This window comes from Portunus trituberculatus, chromosome 50, assembly GCF_017591435.1.
Source record: "Portunus trituberculatus isolate SZX2019 chromosome 50, ASM1759143v1, whole genome shotgun sequence".
NCBI classification, from domain to species: domain Eukaryota; kingdom Metazoa; phylum Arthropoda; class Malacostraca; order Decapoda; family Portunidae; genus Portunus; species Portunus trituberculatus.
In genome coordinates, this window is record NC_059304.1 from 19,261,175 (window position 1) to 19,281,118 (window position 19,944).

The following is a 19,944-nucleotide window of genomic DNA, read 5'->3' on the forward strand; positions in this document are numbered from 1 at the left end:
CGATGACGTCACGGCCCTGCCCGGTGCTCTGATGACGTCACAGCCTTGGCCTGGCCTGGTGGACTAATATACGTTACTTAAATAATTTTGAAAATGACCTCTCGATAAAACAATGCCAGACCCGAATGCTTTACATATTCTGGCTTGGCACATACTTTAACTAATACCAAAAATAAAAAGAGATTCCGAACCCAAGTATTATCTGAGATTTTTCAAAAGAACTACAAATAAATTATTGGAACCTTGATCCCCCACTAAAAATCAAATGATTGCCCATTCTCACTTCAAAGGAACGAAACACACTTTAAAATGCATGAACAGTCTTTTCCAACACTTTTGAGAGAGTTACAGCCAGAAATAAAGGATTCACAGGGGTACCAACAAAACTATTATTGGAACATTAACACAATTAGAAAACAATTCTACTCTCCACTAATTCCACTGCCCGGGCAGGTGAAACACTTTAAAACACATCAACTATTTTTTGAAAACAATGACAACTTGATACTGCCTCAAACAGAAATTTTCCCTGGACGGTCCTGAAAATTTGGCGCCAAAAACACCCTTATCTAACACAAAAAACAACGCCAACAACAACACGCTGCGTCCCGCACACGCACAGAAAACACTTCAAACACAGCGAAATACTTGTAGAAAGCATCAAATCTCACTATTCAGTCCAAATGAATTGTCTAGGAATAAAGAAAATAATCCTGGTTTCTGGGCAGGCCGGGTAGGCATATCCAAGATGGCGGCGGGGCCGTGGAGGGGTCGATCCCCCCAAGTACCTCATTTAAATCTTCCCCAAACTTAAACCTGGCCATGGCGGCTGTCTCTCAATGGCTGATATGAAAGCTTAGTAACGCGGCAGCATGTTGTGGCAAGACAGACCTATAATATTGAGAGATAAGGCTGAAAATGGCTAATAAATGAGATAGCGGCGGGTCTGGGATCGGGTGGACACCCCACCCCCCTTCCTCTACCTCACATAAAAACATTTAAAAATGGCACGAAAGGCATTTGATGGTTTATCCTGAGTTGTCCCTTGGCTGTGGCTCGCCTTAAATAAACACTCACTTTGATAACGTAGTCCTGCTTCTGTGGTTCGGTTTGGTGGCTTAGTCCAGTAATAAGATGAATTGGAGACGTGGAAACACCAACGCAGTCTTGTTATTGTCACCAGAACCTTAAAAACACTCGTGAAATCCCGTACGAGTCACTTCAATCAGAGCTATTTCAGTGTAGAAATCTTGTTAACATGTCACTAGAATCGCAAGAACACTCAAGTCAACCGGAGGTTTTTAAATGCGGTTGTACCGGCCTGCTAACTCGCACACCTACAGTCACGAAAGGCTGAAGAGTACTGGGAGAGTGGGAGTGGGAGGGTGGATAGCACCGTGGCGCCGCTGTCTGTCTTAGCGTAGCCACAATCTCCTTATTAACTAGCATATTACTTGAAAAGAAAGTTTGCCATCTGAGTGGTATTGATACTACTGCATAGATAGGTAGTACAACTTGTCCTATACTTATATTCGTACTAATAAGAATGATAGTTAGATATTAATTATATTATTCTTATTATAGTATATTATAATGTGAATCCTGTGGGTTGCTCAGTTTTAACACGCGCATTAGGATCAGGAGTGTCTTAACCAGGCTATGGCTTGTTACTCTACGCTTGTTTCTTCTTAATGTAACAACCATCAAGCAAACACAACCAGTGTGTCTGCATGTCTGTGTCTTTCCTTCCAGCGGAAAAACAGACAACGAATCAGCCCTATAATATGATTACTTCTCTTCAAGTGACATCACAAGGCCTGGAACACCAGCTATTCACTTCTAAACACAGCAAGCTTCAAAGAACGAGTGGTTGTTTAATGTTTACCAGGCGTCAGAACAGGAAAATATTGAGTTTAGTGTCCCCTTCAATTCTGCGATATGCAATAATTAACAGCATTGTAAGACGTATATGGGGAGTGTCTTTAAACTCGCTCAAAATGTCTGCAGGTGTGGTGAAGGCTTGGTAAATGTGTGTGTGTGTGTGTGTGTGTGTGTGTGTGTGTGTGTGTGTGTGTGTGTGTGTGCTAATTTTGAAGTTTTTCAAGTGTGTGTGTGTGTGTGTGTGTGTGTGTGTAATTTGTCATCACCACTGCTATCATTATTGTTACTACTACTACTACTACTACTACTACTACTACTACTTCAGCCCCTGATGGTGACTGCGTGTGCTGTTTTGAGGACTGAGTTTGATATATATATATATATATATATATATATATATATAGAGAGAGAGAGAGAGAGAGAGAGAGAGAGAGAGAGAGAGAGAGAGAGAGAGAGAGAGAGAGAGAGAGTGGGGGGGGGGCAGTAGGCTTGTTTATCAAGAATATGAGCTTAGGCCTAATAATCAATAACACGTTCAGACCTACTGACGCAAAACTGACAACTATGACAACCAAAATTGTCACCCCCAAAAATGCCGCCCGAGGTGGACGGCCCCTTCTCCCCCCGACCCCACACTCCGCCACTGACACATTAATCTGTTTCCATCCCACATTTATACACATTCCTCCGGTTAATACTGTATTAATCATTCTTTTCATTTTTTTTTTTATTTATTTTCTATAGTTACAGACGCAAGAAACACCCAGACTCTCTCTCTCTCTCTCTCTCTCTCTCTCTCTCTCTCTGTTCACCATGGGGAGGGGGCGAGGGTGCGTGCCGCCAGAGTGAGGTGGTGGGTAAGGGCCGCCACGTGTTCTGCCAGGAGGCGGCTGGTAGTGGTGTCCTCACTGTCACCCTGCTGGCCGGCCCTCAGGAGGTCACGAACCCCAGGGAAGGTGTCCCATATGTAGCCATTGAGGGAACTTGGCGCCAGGAGTATGTGGCTGTAAGGAGAGAGAGAGAGAGCTGTTAGTCAAGATAGGTTCGTGGCTTTGACAGTTGTTTGTTTATATTAGTAGGAAAGTGCAGAATCAGATCATCCAATATAGAAGTAAAGAGAGGTTATGTAAGGTCTCTCGCCGCCAAGACACCACCACTCACTTGAGCAGAGGCCGGCCGGGCAGTCCGAGGGGCGCCAAGAGAGCTTTGTCCAGCAGCAGCATGGCATCGTTGTAACGCCGGGCGGTCAGCTCACTGTAGAGAAAAAAATATATAAATAGATAAGTAAATAAAATGTAACCGAATAAATAGAAAAAAAGCGGTAGTAAAAATATATCTCTAACTCTATATATATACAAAGCAGACACCTAAAGCTGATAAAAAGAAATACATCTGTCTGTAGAAATTAAAAAAAAAAAAAAAGTGTCTACCTATATATGCCACAAATAGAGATTAAGAACATGCATCAAATCACTCCTATCTCTGGTACACACACACAGACAGCATACAACGTGTAACTCCTCTCAAAACTGCACGAGATACAAAATGACTAAAGAATGTAAGGGTATCTAATAGTACACTACTGTATGTTTAACCTATGTGCATCATTAAGATTACATGATTGATAAGATGAGACCATAAATGTAGCTACTCTTCTGCAGAGAGAGAGAGAGAGAGAGAGAGAGAGAATATAAAAAAAAAATTGAAAAGTAAGGGAAAAAATAGATTAAAAAAAAAGTTAAATTAAATGTATAAAACTAAAATTTTCTCAAGTGAGCAGAATGAAAAGCTGGAATTTGAAAACACTTGGTTGACTAAATGAACCAACACACACACACACACACACACACACAGAGGAGACAAGAAAACAGTGAGGTGAAGAGCATCAGACAGGGTTAACCAAGGACTTTATCAACCCCTTCAGTACTGGGATAAATTTTCACCTTGAGATTTGTGTACAATTAGACCATTTTATTGACATTAGGAAAGGTCGATGGAGGTCAGAAGATTAATGGCCAGTCTTCACTATTTTAATCCCTGACACAAGTTTCTGAAGCTGTACAAAATCAGCAGATAGTAAGCAGAATGAATATGGAAACGTGTCATGGTACTGAAGGGATTAAAGGGTACTGATAGAGGTTTGTAAGTGGTATTGGGAGAATATAAGGTTGATTTAGGAGGTGTGAAGCTTCAGAAATTATTTTAATCCCTTCAGTACTGGGACACATTTTTACCTTGAGATTTGTGTATGATTAGACCATTTTATTGACATTAGGAAGGAAGATTAATAGCCACAGTCTTCACTATTGTAATCCCCCCACATAAGTTTCTGAAACTGTATAAAATCACCAAATAAAGAGAATGAAATTGGAAACGCATCATGGTACTGAAGGGGTTAAGTATTCCTTGGGGGTTAACTCACTCAGCATTAGTGAAGTAGGAGCGCCTCTCCTGGAAGGCCTTCCCTGCAGACACCAGCTCCTCCAGGGCAGCTTCCAGTGCTTCTGTGTTGGGGAGAAAGAAAGACAAGACTGTAGCATTGTATCAATTGGAGGAAGAGAGAGAGTGAGTGTGTGGCAAAAACTAGCAATTAAATGTGCTGTACATAAGAACATTAGGAAATTTAAGGGAAGCTGCAAGAAGTCATTGGGCCAACATGTAGCAGAAACACACTTGTCTATTTCCACCAATCACAAATCTCTTTGATCTGTATTTAAAGTCCCCTAATGACTCAGCACTAACAACCTGATTGATGAGTCCATTCCATTTAAAGGGACTCCTACACCACACTTAGAGTCCCCTTGTGAGTGTATTTCTACATACCTTCTATAGGGACTGGCACCTCAGATGTCTTTTTTTTCAACTTTTTTTTTCCTCTTGGCCAATGTTCCTTCTTACATTAAAAAAAAAATTTACCATTCTATTTGTCAGAGGTTATGCAGTACTGTAGGGGAGATGAAAGGGAGGAAGGAAAGATAAGAAGGAGGAGCAACAGTAATTAAGTGTGTTCCGAGGGTGCAGAGGTCAATAGTTCAACTGTAAGTATAAAGACATAAAAGAATCATCCTGGAACAGTACCTAATGCCATGGTCCCTTAATCTGTGCCACTGTACTTTCAACTTTTGTCTTTAGGGTTCAACTTCTGACCAGGGCACCTCACTTACCCAGAAACATCCCAACATACAGATCAATCTCCTCTGTGATGTTCTAAAGAGACATCACTGCTTATGAGAACTAAATTCATGTTGGTCTGTTTATTTATTTTTTTTTATGCAACATGAGAAGCTGGCCAAAAAAAAAAAAGGCCACTTGATAGCCAGTTCCCTTAAATAAAATAAGAGTTAGCAAAAAGTATGGGACAAATATCTTGAAACCTCCCTCTTAAAAGAAGTCAAGTCGTAGGAAGATGGAAATACAGAAACAGGCAGGGAGTTCCAGAGTTAATGCCTTACTTCCCCATTACCCAACAGTAGGCAAACAATTCCATACCAAGTGAATGAAAACTACCATAACGTCTACAAATTTCAGTAAACAAGCCCAGCCAGACATCAGAAGCATTAGGGCAGCAAAGGGTGTGTGTGTTATTCCTGGCAAAACTGTCTATTCACACTAGTCTACCTAAATGAAACAGAAAACTACTATAATGCCAATTTGAACACACAAGGCACAGCACATCCTAAGCATCAGCAGTGAGGTGGTTGGGGGTGTTGTTCCTTGCCCCTTACCTGTGCTGACATTAAAGTGTGCAAGCTGAGGTCCGTGGGAGAGGCAGAGTTCCCCCCATGAGGCACTGATGAAGTTGGTGTACGTGGCCACATTGTAAGGGAGAATGGGCTGTGTGGAGAACTCATGAGCCAGCAGACCAAGCATCCTGTTGTGAGAATATGTATAGCTTTGAAATAATATAAAAATCTCTCTCTCTCTCTCTCTCTCTCTCTCTCTCTCTCTCTCTCTCTCTCTCTCTCTCTCTTTTTTTTTTTTTTTTTTATTTAAACATAATTTATACAGAAGAACATGTACCCAAAGGCACACTGTCGTGTGCTACCTATTCTAAGGGTACTACAATCTATTTCTCTACAATATTTACAAGACTTAAAAATAGATAATATACAAGATGGAGCACTGTTCTTTTCACTTCACTAGCACTATTCACGCACTGCACTACACTGAGTGTCACGTCACAAAGAGTGTCAGAGGAGTTGGCAGTGTCTGTCTCCACTTATGTGCCATCAGTTTGACACTGTGTGTGTTCATCTCCTGGACGTGAGGCACCGCGGCCGTGAACAAGTTCCACATCCTGGAGACGCGTCCTGCGAAGGTGCGTTGATGCTGACACCCGTGGGATCGCGGCACCTCTACGGCGTCACCACCATTGAGCACCGTTCTCGTGCTCCGTGCGGTGACTCTCAGAGGATGACGCAGCCCTGCCAGATGTGGCACTCTTTGCACCTGTGCCTTATGGAACACTACGATTGCCGCCACATCTCTGCGGTGTTCCAGTGAATCAAGGGACGCTCAGGCTCTGGGTGAGGTGGTATTGCAGCATCTACTAGCCGTATGGCGCGGCGTTGGATGCTGTCCAGTCTCCTTCTGTGTGTGGCGGCACAGGACATCCAGGAGAGAGCTGCGTACTCAAGGTGGGGCCGCACCTGTGCCTTGTACAGCAGCAGTCTCCCTTCCTGTCGAGGAAACTGGCGATCCTTCTGAGAGCGGAGATCCTGTGAGAGGCTTTCTTGGCAATGGATTTGACATGGCTGTCAAACCTCAGCCCTCGATCCACCTCCACTCCAAGTATCTTGACGTCATCTTGGAGTGGGAGAGCAGCAGCGCCAAAGACAACTTTCCTGCCATTGCTGCCATGGCGGCTGGGGACCGAGAGACAACCATTGCCTGTGTCTTCTCCGGCGCGAATGTCACTTGCCAGCGAGCACCCCACTCCTCTATCACTCGTAGCTGCTGATTGATGGCCTCAGCAGCCCGCCCACTGTCCTGGCGTGGATAGGTATAGGAGAGGGTGCAGTCATCAGCATAGGCCTTGACTCCTGGCAGTAGCTGGAGAAGATCATCCACGTAGATATTCCACAGGAGTGGGCCAAGAATTGAACCCTGTGGCACTGATGCCTCCACAGGCAGGGACTCAGATGTTTGCCCGTTGACAACCACCTTGAGGCTTCTGTCCTGCAGGTAATTTCCCAGGAGTCGTAGCAAGCCACCCTGGATGCCTTTAGCACGAAGCTTTTCCAGTAATCCGTTGTGCCATACTTTATCAAAAGCTCCAGCTATGTCCAAAGCAACCACTATAGTGTCCTTGCCGTCGTCGAGGGCGTCCTGCCACTGCCTGGTGAGAAGCATCATTAGGTCGGAGGTTGACCTTCCAGGTCTGAACCCAAACTGTTGGTCTGAGAGGAGGGCATTGTCCTTGAGATGGCTACACACCACCTCTGCCACGACCCTCTCAAACACTTTACCCACCACTGACAACAGGGATATGGGTCTGTAGTTTTTTGGGTCCGTCCTGGAGCTTTTTGTGTACGGAACTACTCGAGCCTCCTTCCACACTGAAGGCCAGACGTTTTCCCGTACACAAGTTGTGAAGACTTGGGTGAGAGGGGCAGCCAGTTCCTGGGAGCATCGCTTCAGCAGGTGCGGGCTGATGTCATCAGGGCCGGTAGCTTTCTGTGTGTCCAGCCCCGCAATAATCGCTTCACCTGCTGATGCGTCACCTCCACCATGGTGACAGTCTTCTCACATTGCTGGACCAGCTGAGGCGGTGGCTGCTGTGGATTCCCCACCTTCATTTTTCCAGCAAACAAGGAAGCCAGCAACTGTGCCCTCTCCTTACTGCTGGTGGCGACAGTACCGTCCTGCTTGCTGAGGGGAGGGATGGATTCTTGGTGGCCAGTTCCCTGTTTGTCCTTAACAAGGGACCACCAAGTTTTGTTTCCTACGCCAGTGCCACACAGTTTCCGGCGCAGGCTTTCCTCCCACTTTTTTAAGGCCCACTTGCTGGTTACCACCATCCTCCTGCATGCAGCCCTATGCAAGTCCTTGTTGCGCCGAGTCGGGTTCCTCTTGTAGCGGAGCCAGGCAGCATACTTTGCCTCTCTCTCTCTCTCTCTCTCTCTCTGCATGAAACAGGACTAACAGGACTTAAAGAAGGTATGTAAATGAAGGGAAAAACACAAGAGTAAGAATGAAAAGATCTTGATGTGAAAACAATAGATATAAGTTTGAAAATCTCTCTCTCTCTCTCTCTCTCTCTCTCTCTCTCTCTCTCTCTCTCTCTCTCTCTCTCTCACTAAATAGGCAAAAAGAAAAAAAAACGGAGGAAAAAGAGAAAAGAGAACGAGAACAGACAAAAAAGTATGGCAGTGGCTGAAGTGTGAATGACCTAAAAAGTGTGACAGTGACCTAAAAAGTGTGACAGTGACCTAAAAAGTGTGACAGGGACCCAAGAAAGTGTGACAGTGACTCAGGAAAGTGTGACAGTGATCTAAGAAAGTATGAGCATGGCAGTGACTTAGCACCAAAGGGGAGGCTGCATGAGTGACCCACCTGGCCAAGGCTTGGTGGTACAGCAGGCCTTGGTCCATCAGGCTGGTGGTGAGGAAGTAAGTCTCGTATGCAGTGTGGTACAGAGGCAGACCTGGTTCCCCCTGCACCACACCATGCCACCACCAGTGTCCAGGGAGTGTGCAGGTGGAAAGAGAAGATTGGAACAGTGCAGGTGGAAAGAGGAGATTGGAACAGTGCAAGTGGAAAGAGGAGATTAGAACAGTGCAGGTGGAAAGAGGAGATTGGAACAGTGCAGGTGGAAAGAGGAGATTGGAACAGTGCAGGTGGAAAGAGGAGATTGGAACAGTGCAGGTGGAAAGAGGAGATTGGAACAGTGCAGGTGGAAAGAGGAGATTGGAACAGTGCAGGTGGAAAGAGGAGATTGGAACAGTGCAGGTGGAAAGAGGAGATTGGAACAGTGCAGGTGGAAAGAGGAGATTAGAACAGTGCAGGTGGAAAGAGGAGATTAGAACAGTGCAGGTGGAAAGAGGAGATTGGAACAGTGCAGGTGGAAAGAGGAGATTGGAACAGTGCAGGTGGAAGGAGGAGATTGGAACAGTGCAGGTGGAAAGAGGAGAAGAGAAGATTGAACCACCACCACCACCACCACCACAACCAACAAGGACAACACTTCACAACACAACACCACTGCTAACACATGTAGAAATACGTTTTGTTTATTCTTTTTTTACTTATTTGTTTCCTTGTGTGTATATAACAGGGTGTTCCAGTTAAGAGTATCAAGAAACACCACCACCACCACCACCAACAACAACAACAACAACAACAATATTTTATAACACAACCTCATAACTAATATATCAAGAAATCTATATCTTTTTCCAGTTATTTGTTTATTTGTTTGTGTGTAGGAGGGTGTTCCAGCTAAGAACATCAAGAACCACCACCACCACCACCACCACCACCATCACCACGGACACTTTACAACACAACCCAATCATTGTTACATTTACAAGGCTTTCATCTATTCCTTTTTCACTTGTTTTGTTTGTCTGTGTGCATGTCCAGAGTTTACATTTATATCTATTTGCATTGAATTCATCCTATACTTGTTGATCTAAATCTATGCAGCAGATATTGACGGCAACATAGTACTTCTCAAATCCAATTATCTACATAGGCCACAGATAGGGAAAGGCACAGTATTAGACCCCCTATCTATCTTTTTTTTTCTTTTTCTTTTGTTGTTACTCTAAACCAATTTTTTCTTTTTTTTCTTCTGGTGCAAGAGAACAAGAACACTGGCCAAGGGCAACAAAGAGAATAAAATAAAGCGGGAGTCTGTAAAGAAAACTAAAAAAAAACCTTTATCCAAACGTGGAGGATTACTGTCCTGAAACCTGTTGAAAGTGCCTCTCTTACCCTAAAAGAAATAAAAACAAAATAGATTAATAAACAAAAAATCTTCCATCTTACCGGCGCTGAGGTGAAGACAAGGTCCATGCTGGGAATCCCTAAGTTAAACAAGAAGGCTCGGAAGTCACTGCCAGTGCCAAGAGGAGCCACAGTGGGGAGAGGAGCAGAGTCACCTGAGGACTGGGAAGGGTAACGATGCAGCCAGGTGTCATAGAGGCTGTCCCTGCCCTCGGCCACCTCATCTGGGTCAGGGTTTGGCACCAACTTGGCCATTTCAAAGATGACGTCGTGCAGCATCGGTACTGCCATGGCCCCAAAGGAGTAGTTGCCTGAGGGAGGGATGGAACAATGCCCTGATGTACAGTACTTGATGATTTCCAAAAAAGATGGATGAGTTTTTTATGTTCTTTTGTGAATTATGATCATTCTATCCTAGCAAAAGTCAGTTGCTCTCAAGTCATCAGAACTGCCATGGCCTCAAAGGAGTAGTTGCCTGATGAGGGACGTACAGATCAATGCCCTGATTTTTTTTATGATTTCCCAAAAAGATGGATGCGTTTTTTTTATGTTCTTTTGTGAATTCTGATCATTCTCTTCTATGAGAAGTCAGTTGCCATCAGGTCATCGGAACCACCATGGCCTCAAACGAGTAGCTGCCTGAGGAGGGACATACAGAACAATGCCTTGATTTATTTTTTCTACAATATGGGCTATTTACAGAAAATTATGAGCTAAAAGAGACTGCCTATCTGAATGCCCACCCATTTGTAAACTGTTATCCCAAGAAGCTCCTCACTCTTGGACCACAGCCTTGATTTACTTGACAATTCACAAAAAGACGGATATGTTTTCTGCATACTTTTGTGAATTATGACCATCCTCTCCAGGGAAACGTCTATTGTCATCAAATCATCCTGAAGAAGTGATAGTTTGCTACATACAGTCTCTGAATACTTTTGTGAATTCTGGCTATTCTAGCCTAGGAAAAGAGTCAGTCACCATCAAGTTATCCTGTCAAGAAGAAAGAAGCAATAGTTTGCAAGGTACAGTCTCTAAATAACCTTTCCTAATTTTGGAATTCTGGCCATGCTCTGTCTTGTCTAGCCAAAAAAAAATAATAGTCACTAGGTCATCCCACCAAGGACGTGTTACTATCTATTCAGAGTTTAATGTTGAGTCTCTGCATGCTCTGGAGACAGTGAAAACTTTATGTATACTAGTGGTTTGCTGGATCCTCTAATTGCCACAGCCTTTTTTAGTATATGAACGAGACTTCTATATATAGTCTGTTTTTGTCTCAGGTGGAATTGTGCCCAACATGTTTGAGAGAAAAATGCTTCATGATATTGTGACTGCTCTCTCTCTCTCTCTCTCTCTCTCTCTCTCTCTCTCTCTCTCTCTCTCTCTCTCTCTCTCTCTCTCTCTCCAAAAATCAAATTCACAGCAGGCTTAGAGCAACACATTTCTTTATATTGTTATTTGAAAAACCTTTTACATACAACACTTTTAAAAGGAAAAATATGCAAATAAAAAAAATCTACTTAGATACAAGAAATTAAACACACATCTCTCTCTCTCTCTCTCTCTCTGCTCACCATCCATCACCATGTCCATGTTGAGGTACACCACACCACGGTCCTTCAGAATTGTGGAAAACTGCTCGGCAAACTCAGTGGATCCCATCACACCATACTCTTCCGCCGCCCAGCTACAGAACACCAGCGTCCTGTATAGAGAACGCCATTATTCACTCATTTACTTACATATATTTCTTTATCTATTACACTTTATTTATTTAATGCATTCACTCATTTACTCACACACATAATTCTTCTTTCATTTTACTTCCTTTCTTTATTTTATTTATTCATTGCATAGGCAGATCATTATATTCACTCATTTACTCATATATAATTCTTCTTTTTATTTTACTTTAGTGTCTCGCAAGCCTGAGTGAAGAGAATATTAAACAGTGTATGTGTCTTATCTTTTTCTTCATTTTTTTTTTTTCATCTGAGAATTATTGTTTTTTCTAGATGTCAAAAAAGTGCATCCGTTTTTTTTTTTTTTTATCTATTCATTTGTTTGTTCATGTCATGTCCTTCTTACACTATGCTGCACCAGGTAAGAGATTTTCCGATAGTAATTTTTCTGTCTTTTTTTTTCTTTCTTCACTTTTTTTTTTTTTTTTTTTACATTAATTTCTTGTACTAATAAAGCTTTCACCAAGCAAGATCTGTCACTCTATCACCAAGACCACCACCACCCATCCACCCATCACCAATCATCCACCTGGCCACCACCCACTGCCACCTCATCACCCACCACCCATCACCTATCATTTTATCACCCACCACTCATCAACCACCACCCACCACCACCACCTCATCACCCCCCACCCATCAATCACTCACCCATCCCCACCACCCACCACCTCATTAAACCCACCCTTGGCCAGCTTCCCCTCTTGTATAAAAAAATAAAAGAAAAAGAAAGAAAAGACCAACCTCCTTGGCCGCCACCCGCTGGAGTGCATCTCACCAAACACCCGCACCAGCTCCATCACAACCGCCGTGGCAGATGAAGGGTCCACGCCTCCGTAGGTCCACGCGTCATAATGGTTCCCCACCACAACGTAGCGGTCTGGTGGGAGCAAGTGGAGTGAGAGAAAATACATCATGTTGGAATGAAAATTAAAAGGTTGAGATTATACAGTACGATTTGTTGGGTATGGGGGAAAAGGAAATGTATGTAGGATTATATGAGAGCAAATAGGTGACAGATATAAACTACAGGATGAGAGAGAGAGAGAGAGAGAGAGAGAGAGAGAGAGAGAGAGAGAGAGAGAGAGAGAGAGAGAGAGAGAGAGAGAGAGAGAGAGAGAGAGAGAGAGAGAGAGAGAGAGAGAGAGACAGACAGACAGACAGACAGACAGACAGAGAGATAGCAACATTTTTTTTTTCTCATGTAAAAAGGGAAATCTAACCAAGGGTAAAAAAAAAATAATAAACAAAAAAAAGGCCCACTTAGATGCCAGTTCTCAAGCAGGTCCGAGAGAGTTAGCCAAAAGAATGGGATAAATGTCTTGAAACCTCCCTCTTAAATGAGTTCAGGTCACAGGAAGATGGAAATACAAAAGCAGGCAGGGAGTTCCAGAGTTTACCAGAGATGGGCATGCATGTGAAAATATATACATATGTGTAGGGAATTAATGGCAGTATTAGTAATGCCACACCACTTACAGCTTAACCATTTCTGTACCATGACATGTTTCCATATTCATTCTACTTAGTATTTGGTGATTTTAAACAGCTTCAGACTCTCATGTGGGGGATTAATATAGTGGAGACTGTGGCTATTCATTTTCTGACCTCCATAGACCCTTCCTAATGCAAATAAAATTGTCTAATCATGCCAAAAAAAAAAATCATGGTAAAAATCTATCCCAGTACTGAAGGGGTTAGGAACAAAAAAAAAGCTTTGTTGTAAGAAGCTATCCAGTCTACACATGGCAGTCCCTTTATGTAGTAAGCCTGCCTATTTCCACCTATCACCCCTATCCATAAATTTGTCTAGTCTTCTTATAAATCTAACAAGTAACAACCTGAATACTGAGTCCATTCTATCTTTCTGGCACTCTATTTGAGAACTAATTCCTTCCTATCTTTTTTTCAATTCTAACTTACTCAATCATGTGAACCCATTATTTCTTTTTGCATCCTGATTACTGATAGAATTTTTGCCTGGACAGGATTACTTTCTCTCCTCCATCAGGGGCCAAGAGGCTGAGAGAGTGATGAATGAGTGTCACTGTGAGAGTTGTATGCCTTGTCTTGGCTACCCCTTTTTAGGAGAGACAGCCTTAGTAAGTGTGTGTGTGCAGTGTTTACTAGTCATGCAATAAAAGTTTGTCTGCTGGCGCATGATGCTGGCCTCACCTGGCTCCTCTTGGCCCTCAATGATGCCAAGCACGTTGTACACAGTCTTGCGGTGGTGCTGGTCATTCACCACCACCGTCACCTGTGCCCCACCAGCCAGCTGTGGCCCCAGGTGGTAGGTGAGGTTCAGGTCGCCCTGCCATGTAGGTGGAGCTTCCTTCCCCTCCAGAAGGCTTGGAAAAGATATCAAAGATTCAACATTATGACTTATCCTACTTGGGAAACTTGTTTTACACAGGCACTTACAGTATTACACTCAAGAATACTCTTTGTACTCTAAACACAAGCAATTTAACATCTAGAGGTGTTCATTGATGCCCATTGTAAATCAGTTTTGCAAAAAAATGTCAAATTTGCAGCACCAATTGATAAAGACAAGAAATTTCATCCCCATTTATGAGTGATGTCAACCCCTTCCCTTCCTGCAATCTAATGAGCCATAATGACTGACAACCAAGCTCAAAGGGAGGTTATTGGCATTTACCTGGGTGCTTTCAAGAACCTAGTGATAGTTTAAGGATTTAACATTATCAGAGGGATTCATACCAAGGCAACTTCCAATTGTCTCAGTTACATTGGAAAAGTTCAAATGGAAGCTTGAAGCATTTAAGAACAGGCAGGCTCTGAAGAAACACATAAGGTGTCACTCAAGAGGCCAAACAGTCACCTGAGGAAGTGCCAAGCATCGCCGTAACCCATCGGCTGGACAGGGATGGAGAACAGGTCTGCTTCTGACTCCGGCAGACGAAAGGCTGATTCTGTGGGAACAGAACAATAGATGCATTTCTTTTTCTATGTAATAAGCAAGAAGGACATTGGCCTACAGCAGAGATGCTCCACCCAGTGTTTGCTGAGACCCTAAGTAGCAACAAAAATTACTTTTCCTATATAATACTATGTATTTAATGTTCAAATTTATTCTTTCATTATATTAAGTAATATAAATGATACTATAAATGCCATTACTGTATATAATCAAACTCTGTATGATGAGTAGGTTGCTGCACACCAGCTGTGTCTAGTGAGCCTGTAGTGTACAGCAGCCTGAGGCTACACTCACAGCTGGCGAGCTGCACTCATTTTGCTGATGTGACTTGCTTGGTGACAGTCACAGTCAGTTGATGTCTTGTGGTTGCAGAGGTTGCACATCATTGTGGGAAGCATAACAAAGTACAATAGATTACCTACTAAGCACATTCACATTTATAAGCAATATGAGGCCCTCACAACACTGACCCCCTCATGTGGCCCTCACCCAAACAAATTGACCAACACTGCCCAAGAGCAACAAAGATAAAGAAAAAAATTAAAAAGGCATACAAAGGTGCCACTCTCCAAGCAACTTTGTATTTTCCTTACTCAAAGTGATGTGAGGTTAGAGTTTTCCCAGCGGTGAGACTGAACGGCTCACTGAGATGCAACCTGCACCATACACACCAACACCACACACTCATGAGGCTCCAAGCTAACTAATCATTAGATTCTTTATACCTGTGGCTACTGCTGCATGAGGAGTGTGTTGTCTTTGTGTTCCTACCTACAGCAGGGTAGCCTGGTGTGAGGAGGTCCCCCTGGAGCTTGAGGGAGCCCAGCTGTGTGGCACCAGGTGGGGCAAACACAGTGGAGGGATAGGTGTCCAGGGGTCCCAGTGGTGCAGCATCAGCAGGGTCAGTGTACAGAACAACAGCTGCTGCACCTCTGGACTCAGCAAACCTCACCTACAGGAGAGGCATTTTCTGATTCATATGATTTTGCTAACTTCATGCATCCCTCCCATTACCTCACTGCACAAGACTTTCTTCTTTCTCTCATACCTTTTCTCTCCAACTACCTAATGCAAGAATTAATCAGTATTCTTAATCATTCATCTCTTTTACTGGTAAATTTTGGAACTTATCCCCTGTTGCTGTATTTCCCACAAACAGTTCTGCATATTTTTGTTTGAATAATGGATGATTCACTGAGGTGATCCGAGGGCAAGAAGTAATACTCAAGATGAATGATTCAGCCAGTAGAGTATTTTAAGGCTTAAGAAAAATATGTTTTATCAAGATAAGCATCAGCATCTCCTAGTGTGACTGTTTTCTACTCTATATATATGAAAGACCATTTTCCTTATTCCTACTGACATGAGATTGATTTATAAAGCAAGAACATAAGAAAATAAGGGAAGCTGCAAGAAGCCATCAGGCTTCACATTGGAGTTCCTTTATGAAGAATGCCTATCATCTCAATCCATAACTTTGCCTTTTCTTCTTTTTATAGTTCCCTGATAACTCAGCATTAACAACCTAATAACTAAGTCCATTCCATTTACCATCAGTTTGTTTGAGAACCAACTTCTTCCTATCTCTTTCCTGAACTTAAATTTTCTAAGCTTGAACCAGTCTCTTCTTGTTCTATCTTGATTATTGATCCTGGGAATTGTGCTTACATCAATCTTGTTATAATCCATACACTATTTAGAACTTCCATCAGCTTCCCTCTAAACCTGCATCTCTACAAGTAATGTAAATTTGATTGCTTTAAATGGCAATACTTTCACTCCACATTTCAAACTTTTCTACTTGCAACATCTTCCACAAATTAAGTAGCCATGACTGACTGAAAGGATTAAAGCATCATCTTTTTAAATCTAGGAAAAAACACTATCTATCTATCAACATACAGAGCCAGTAATCCTATGCAGATAGCCAAGACAAGGCACCACACCACACACACACACACACACACACACACACACACACACATCAGTAACAATCTTAGCCCTATCAGTCTATTTTGAAGAGGAACAAACCCCAATCTGTGTTACCATATATACCTTATCTCCCCTGAAGAGCTTGCCGTAGCGTATGAAGACAATGGAGTTGTTGACCGTAACGTTATTTTCGCTAAGGAAGTGAAAATCCTTGTCCCTGCCATAGTTGGCATAGACGACTGATGAACTCTGTTGACAAGGAGGGGAAGAAATAAATAGTTTGGAAATGGCAACTGGTTAATATTGCAATGTGGATGTAGTACAAATCTTTACATTGTTACATAGTTCTGCTGCTTCTTCTCCTTCTCCTCTCCTGCTTACTATAGTGGAATGCAAATATGATGATTCTTTGTGGGGCCAATATGAAAATTCTCAACCTCATATGTTAGTTATTTAGTTTTTTTTAAATAATAGTCCCCAAATATTTATATACAGCAAGATAAGACTATAACATTGCTGAATAGGGAACTCCCACACACATCCCACCTAATCAACCTCTTCAGTATCATGACACAGTTCCATACTCACTATTTACTATTTAGTGATTTTATACAGCTTCAGAAACTCATGTGGGGGATTAAAATAGTGAAGACTGTGGCTATTAATCTTCTGACCTCCATAGACCCTTCCTAGCATCAATTAAATGGTCTAATCATACACAAATCTCAAGGTAAAAATGTGTCCCAGTACTAAAAGGATTAAAGCCTCTTCATATTTGCATCAGAATAACATAGGTAGTGTCTCTTCCAACCTGAGCAACCCCCACACCACAGAAGCTGTTGAAGGAGTAGATCTCTTGCTGACCGGCTGACGGGACATCCACGGCAGGCTGGACTGGTGAGGACTCAAAGACCTCTCCATCTGTACCATTCAAGATCACCTGCAGGAAAAAAAGATGAAGTTTAATACAGAAAGCCATGAGTTACGAATCAAGTTTTTAGTTTCCATGATCACCACAAATCCTACAAATATCAGAACACTGCAGGGAATGTGACATCAAAGCACAGTCTTCTGTTGGGAATGTGTGTCTAATTCACATGTCTGTTGTGTTAAAGAGTCATGTGAAAGATAAAAACTTACACGATCATAATATTCACTGGCTACTCATACAGTCATGGGTGGAAATAAAACAAACTGCAACACTCACACCTCCGCTGTCTTAAGCATCTCTCCTCAGTTGTAAATCCTGAGACCTTATCGTGAAGGGTAGCGGGTGAACCAGTGTACGCTACCATGCTGTGGGTGCATGTGGCCAGCTGTGCTATATCTAAGCTCTTGAGGTGTAGTGCAGTGCTCCAAGAGGCTGTCACACTCCACCAGGGACTGAAGAGGCTAAGAGTGTGTGTGTGTAATTCACCTCAGTAGCCTGCTGGTCACCCAGCCAGTCTTCCCCATTACGGAGCGAGCTCAGAGCTCATAGACCGATCTTCGGGTAGGACTGAGACCACATCACACAACACACACCGGGAAAGTGAGGCCACAACCCCTCGAGTTACATCCTGTACCTATTTACTGCTAGGTGAACAGGAGCCACACATTAAGATGCTTGCCCATTTGCCTCGCCGTGCTGGGACTCGAACCCGGCCCTCTCGATTGTGAGTCAAGCGTGCTAACCACTACACTACGCGGTGTGTGTGTGTGTGTGTGTGTGTGTGTGTGTGTGTGTGTGTGTGTGTGTGTGTGTGTGTGTGTGTGTGTTCCAAGTCTCAACACATCTTTGTGTGTGTGTGTGTGTGTGTGTGTGTGTGTGTGTGTGTGTTGGCCATCCATAATAGAAAATCCCAGCATTATAGGTAGACAAATAGCTGCTAAAAGTCTCCTAACAAAATCTAACAGTTAAGGAATCAAGCTTCACCAGATCAGAGACCTTAAAATAAAAGGAGAAAAAAAATGTTGTATAGATGAATTAAACATTCCACATTATGACTCATTAAACATCCATCCACGTGCACAACCACACATTTCAAGTCACAGACACCACCAACCATCGCACTCCTACACCTCCAACATTGGTCTAGAACACTGAAACACTGACCTTATTTGGCATGTCAGCATTAGCAGTGGCAAGGAAGAGCTCATACTTAATCAGGTGAGTCTTGAGGCCATGCATGCCCCAGGTGGTGTGGATGTACTGGGCCAGGTGCTCATCAACAGGGGAGCCGGCAGGATGTGGCTCGAGGGTGAAGAATCTGGGTGGTGAGTGTGCAGTGTTAGGTTAGGTTTAGGTATGAGCATAACTTAATATCAACCTGAGTCTTGGTGTTTGCTTATGTGAGCCCCTTGTGTACCATGACGTGTTTCCATATTCATTGTGCTTACTATTTGGTGATTTTATGCAGATTCAGACACTCATGTGGGGCATTAAGATAGTGAAGACTGTGCCATTAATCTTCTGACTTCCATAGACCCTTCCTAATGTCAATAAATGGTCTGATTGTACATAAATCTCAAGGCAAATGTGTGTTCCAGTATTGATGGGGTTAATCTTCTAATCTCCATAGACCCTTCCTAATGTCAATAAAATGGTTTAATCATACACAAACCTCAAGGTAAAAATGTGTCCCAGTATTGAAGAGGTTAATGTGCTTATCTGGTGGGCAGGAGTGCAGTATTAACTCAAGTCTTTATGTTTGTTTACAGTTCAGTTTGTAGTGTTGATCTGGCTGGCAAGAGCCCAATGTTAGGTTTGTGTGGTGAGAGAACAGTCCACATTCACCTAACTATTGATGGCTGAACTAATCTACTTTCCTTGCAAAAGAATAAGCAAACAACTTACCCTTTAATTGATCTATTTTGCTTATAAAGAATATACGCATCTGATCCTTGCTTTGACTAATCTGCTTTCCTTTAAAGAGAAATGAACAACTAACCGTAAGCTGGCATTAATGTTATTTGTGTTGATGTTGTCGATGATGTGTTGCCTGTAGTAGGCATGGCCTGAGGGCGGCTCTGGATCACTCAGCGTCACTGCAAGGGGAAGCAAATCTTGTCTCCTCTTTGTTGAATTAATAAAAACTACCTAAGCAATTCATCATCAATCTTATGTTCAACTATTTCCTTTGACATTTTCAAGTACTATGGACTCACCCACTAAAGTGATGACAAGGACAGCCAGTGTCACTAAAACAGCAACAACAATAGTCACAAGAAGAGATGACCTCATTGTTGTCCAACGCAGGAAGTCAACTGAGGTGGTACTAATGGATCACATGGGAACATCAGCTACACACACACACACTCACATACACACTCTGCTGATCAGCACTTGAGTGACTAGCACCTGATGACTTGCTGTGATAGTGGGTCCATTACACTTCAGAACAGGAGATAAGACTTGTTATCAGTTATTTTGAACCATCTAAAACCAAACTAAAGATTAAATCAATTGGGTGAGCTCTTTTCAGATTCCAATCACTTAGTTAATCATTTATGTAT

The 19,944-nt window shown here is 42.8% G+C and overlaps 1 protein-coding gene across 1 annotated transcript; it reads right to left on the reverse strand.

Annotated features, from left to right (window-relative positions):
- Positions 1–2,601: 2,601 nt before the first annotated feature.
- LOC123499710 (putative N-acetylated-alpha-linked acidic dipeptidase) lies at positions 2,602–19,797 on the reverse strand. The gene is made up of 16 exons (XM_045248118.1): positions 19,597–19,797; positions 19,380–19,476; positions 18,545–18,698; positions 17,261–17,389; positions 16,573–16,698; positions 15,289–15,469; positions 14,419–14,509; positions 13,752–13,924; positions 12,321–12,456; positions 11,409–11,539; positions 9,874–10,142; positions 8,437–8,537; positions 5,607–5,752; positions 4,304–4,385; positions 3,043–3,135; positions 2,602–2,885 (listed from the first exon to the last, which is right to left on the reverse strand). The coding sequence occupies exons 1-16, from the start codon at positions 19,670–19,672 to the stop codon at positions 2,690–2,692; spliced, it is 2,181 nt and encodes a 726-aa protein (XP_045104053.1). The 5' UTR covers positions 19,673–19,797; the 3' UTR covers positions 2,602–2,689.
- Between the last annotated feature and the right edge of the window lie 147 nt (positions 19,798–19,944).

Bases quoted from the DNA above. Each gene is read 5' to 3' on its own strand.
- LOC123499710 (XM_045248118.1), bottom strand. From the start codon at position 19,672: ATGAGGTCATCTCTTCTTGTGACTATTGTTGTTGCTGTTTTAGTGACA. The intron at 15,470-16,572 runs GTATATATGGTA...CCTCTCCTGTAG, and splicing joins AGCTCTTCAGGGGAGATAAG to GTGAGGTTTGCTGAGTCCAG. The intron at 13,925-14,418 runs GTGACTGTTTGG...ATCTTTTCCAAG, and splicing joins GATGCTTGGCACTTCCTCAG to CCTTCTGGAGGGGAAGGAAG.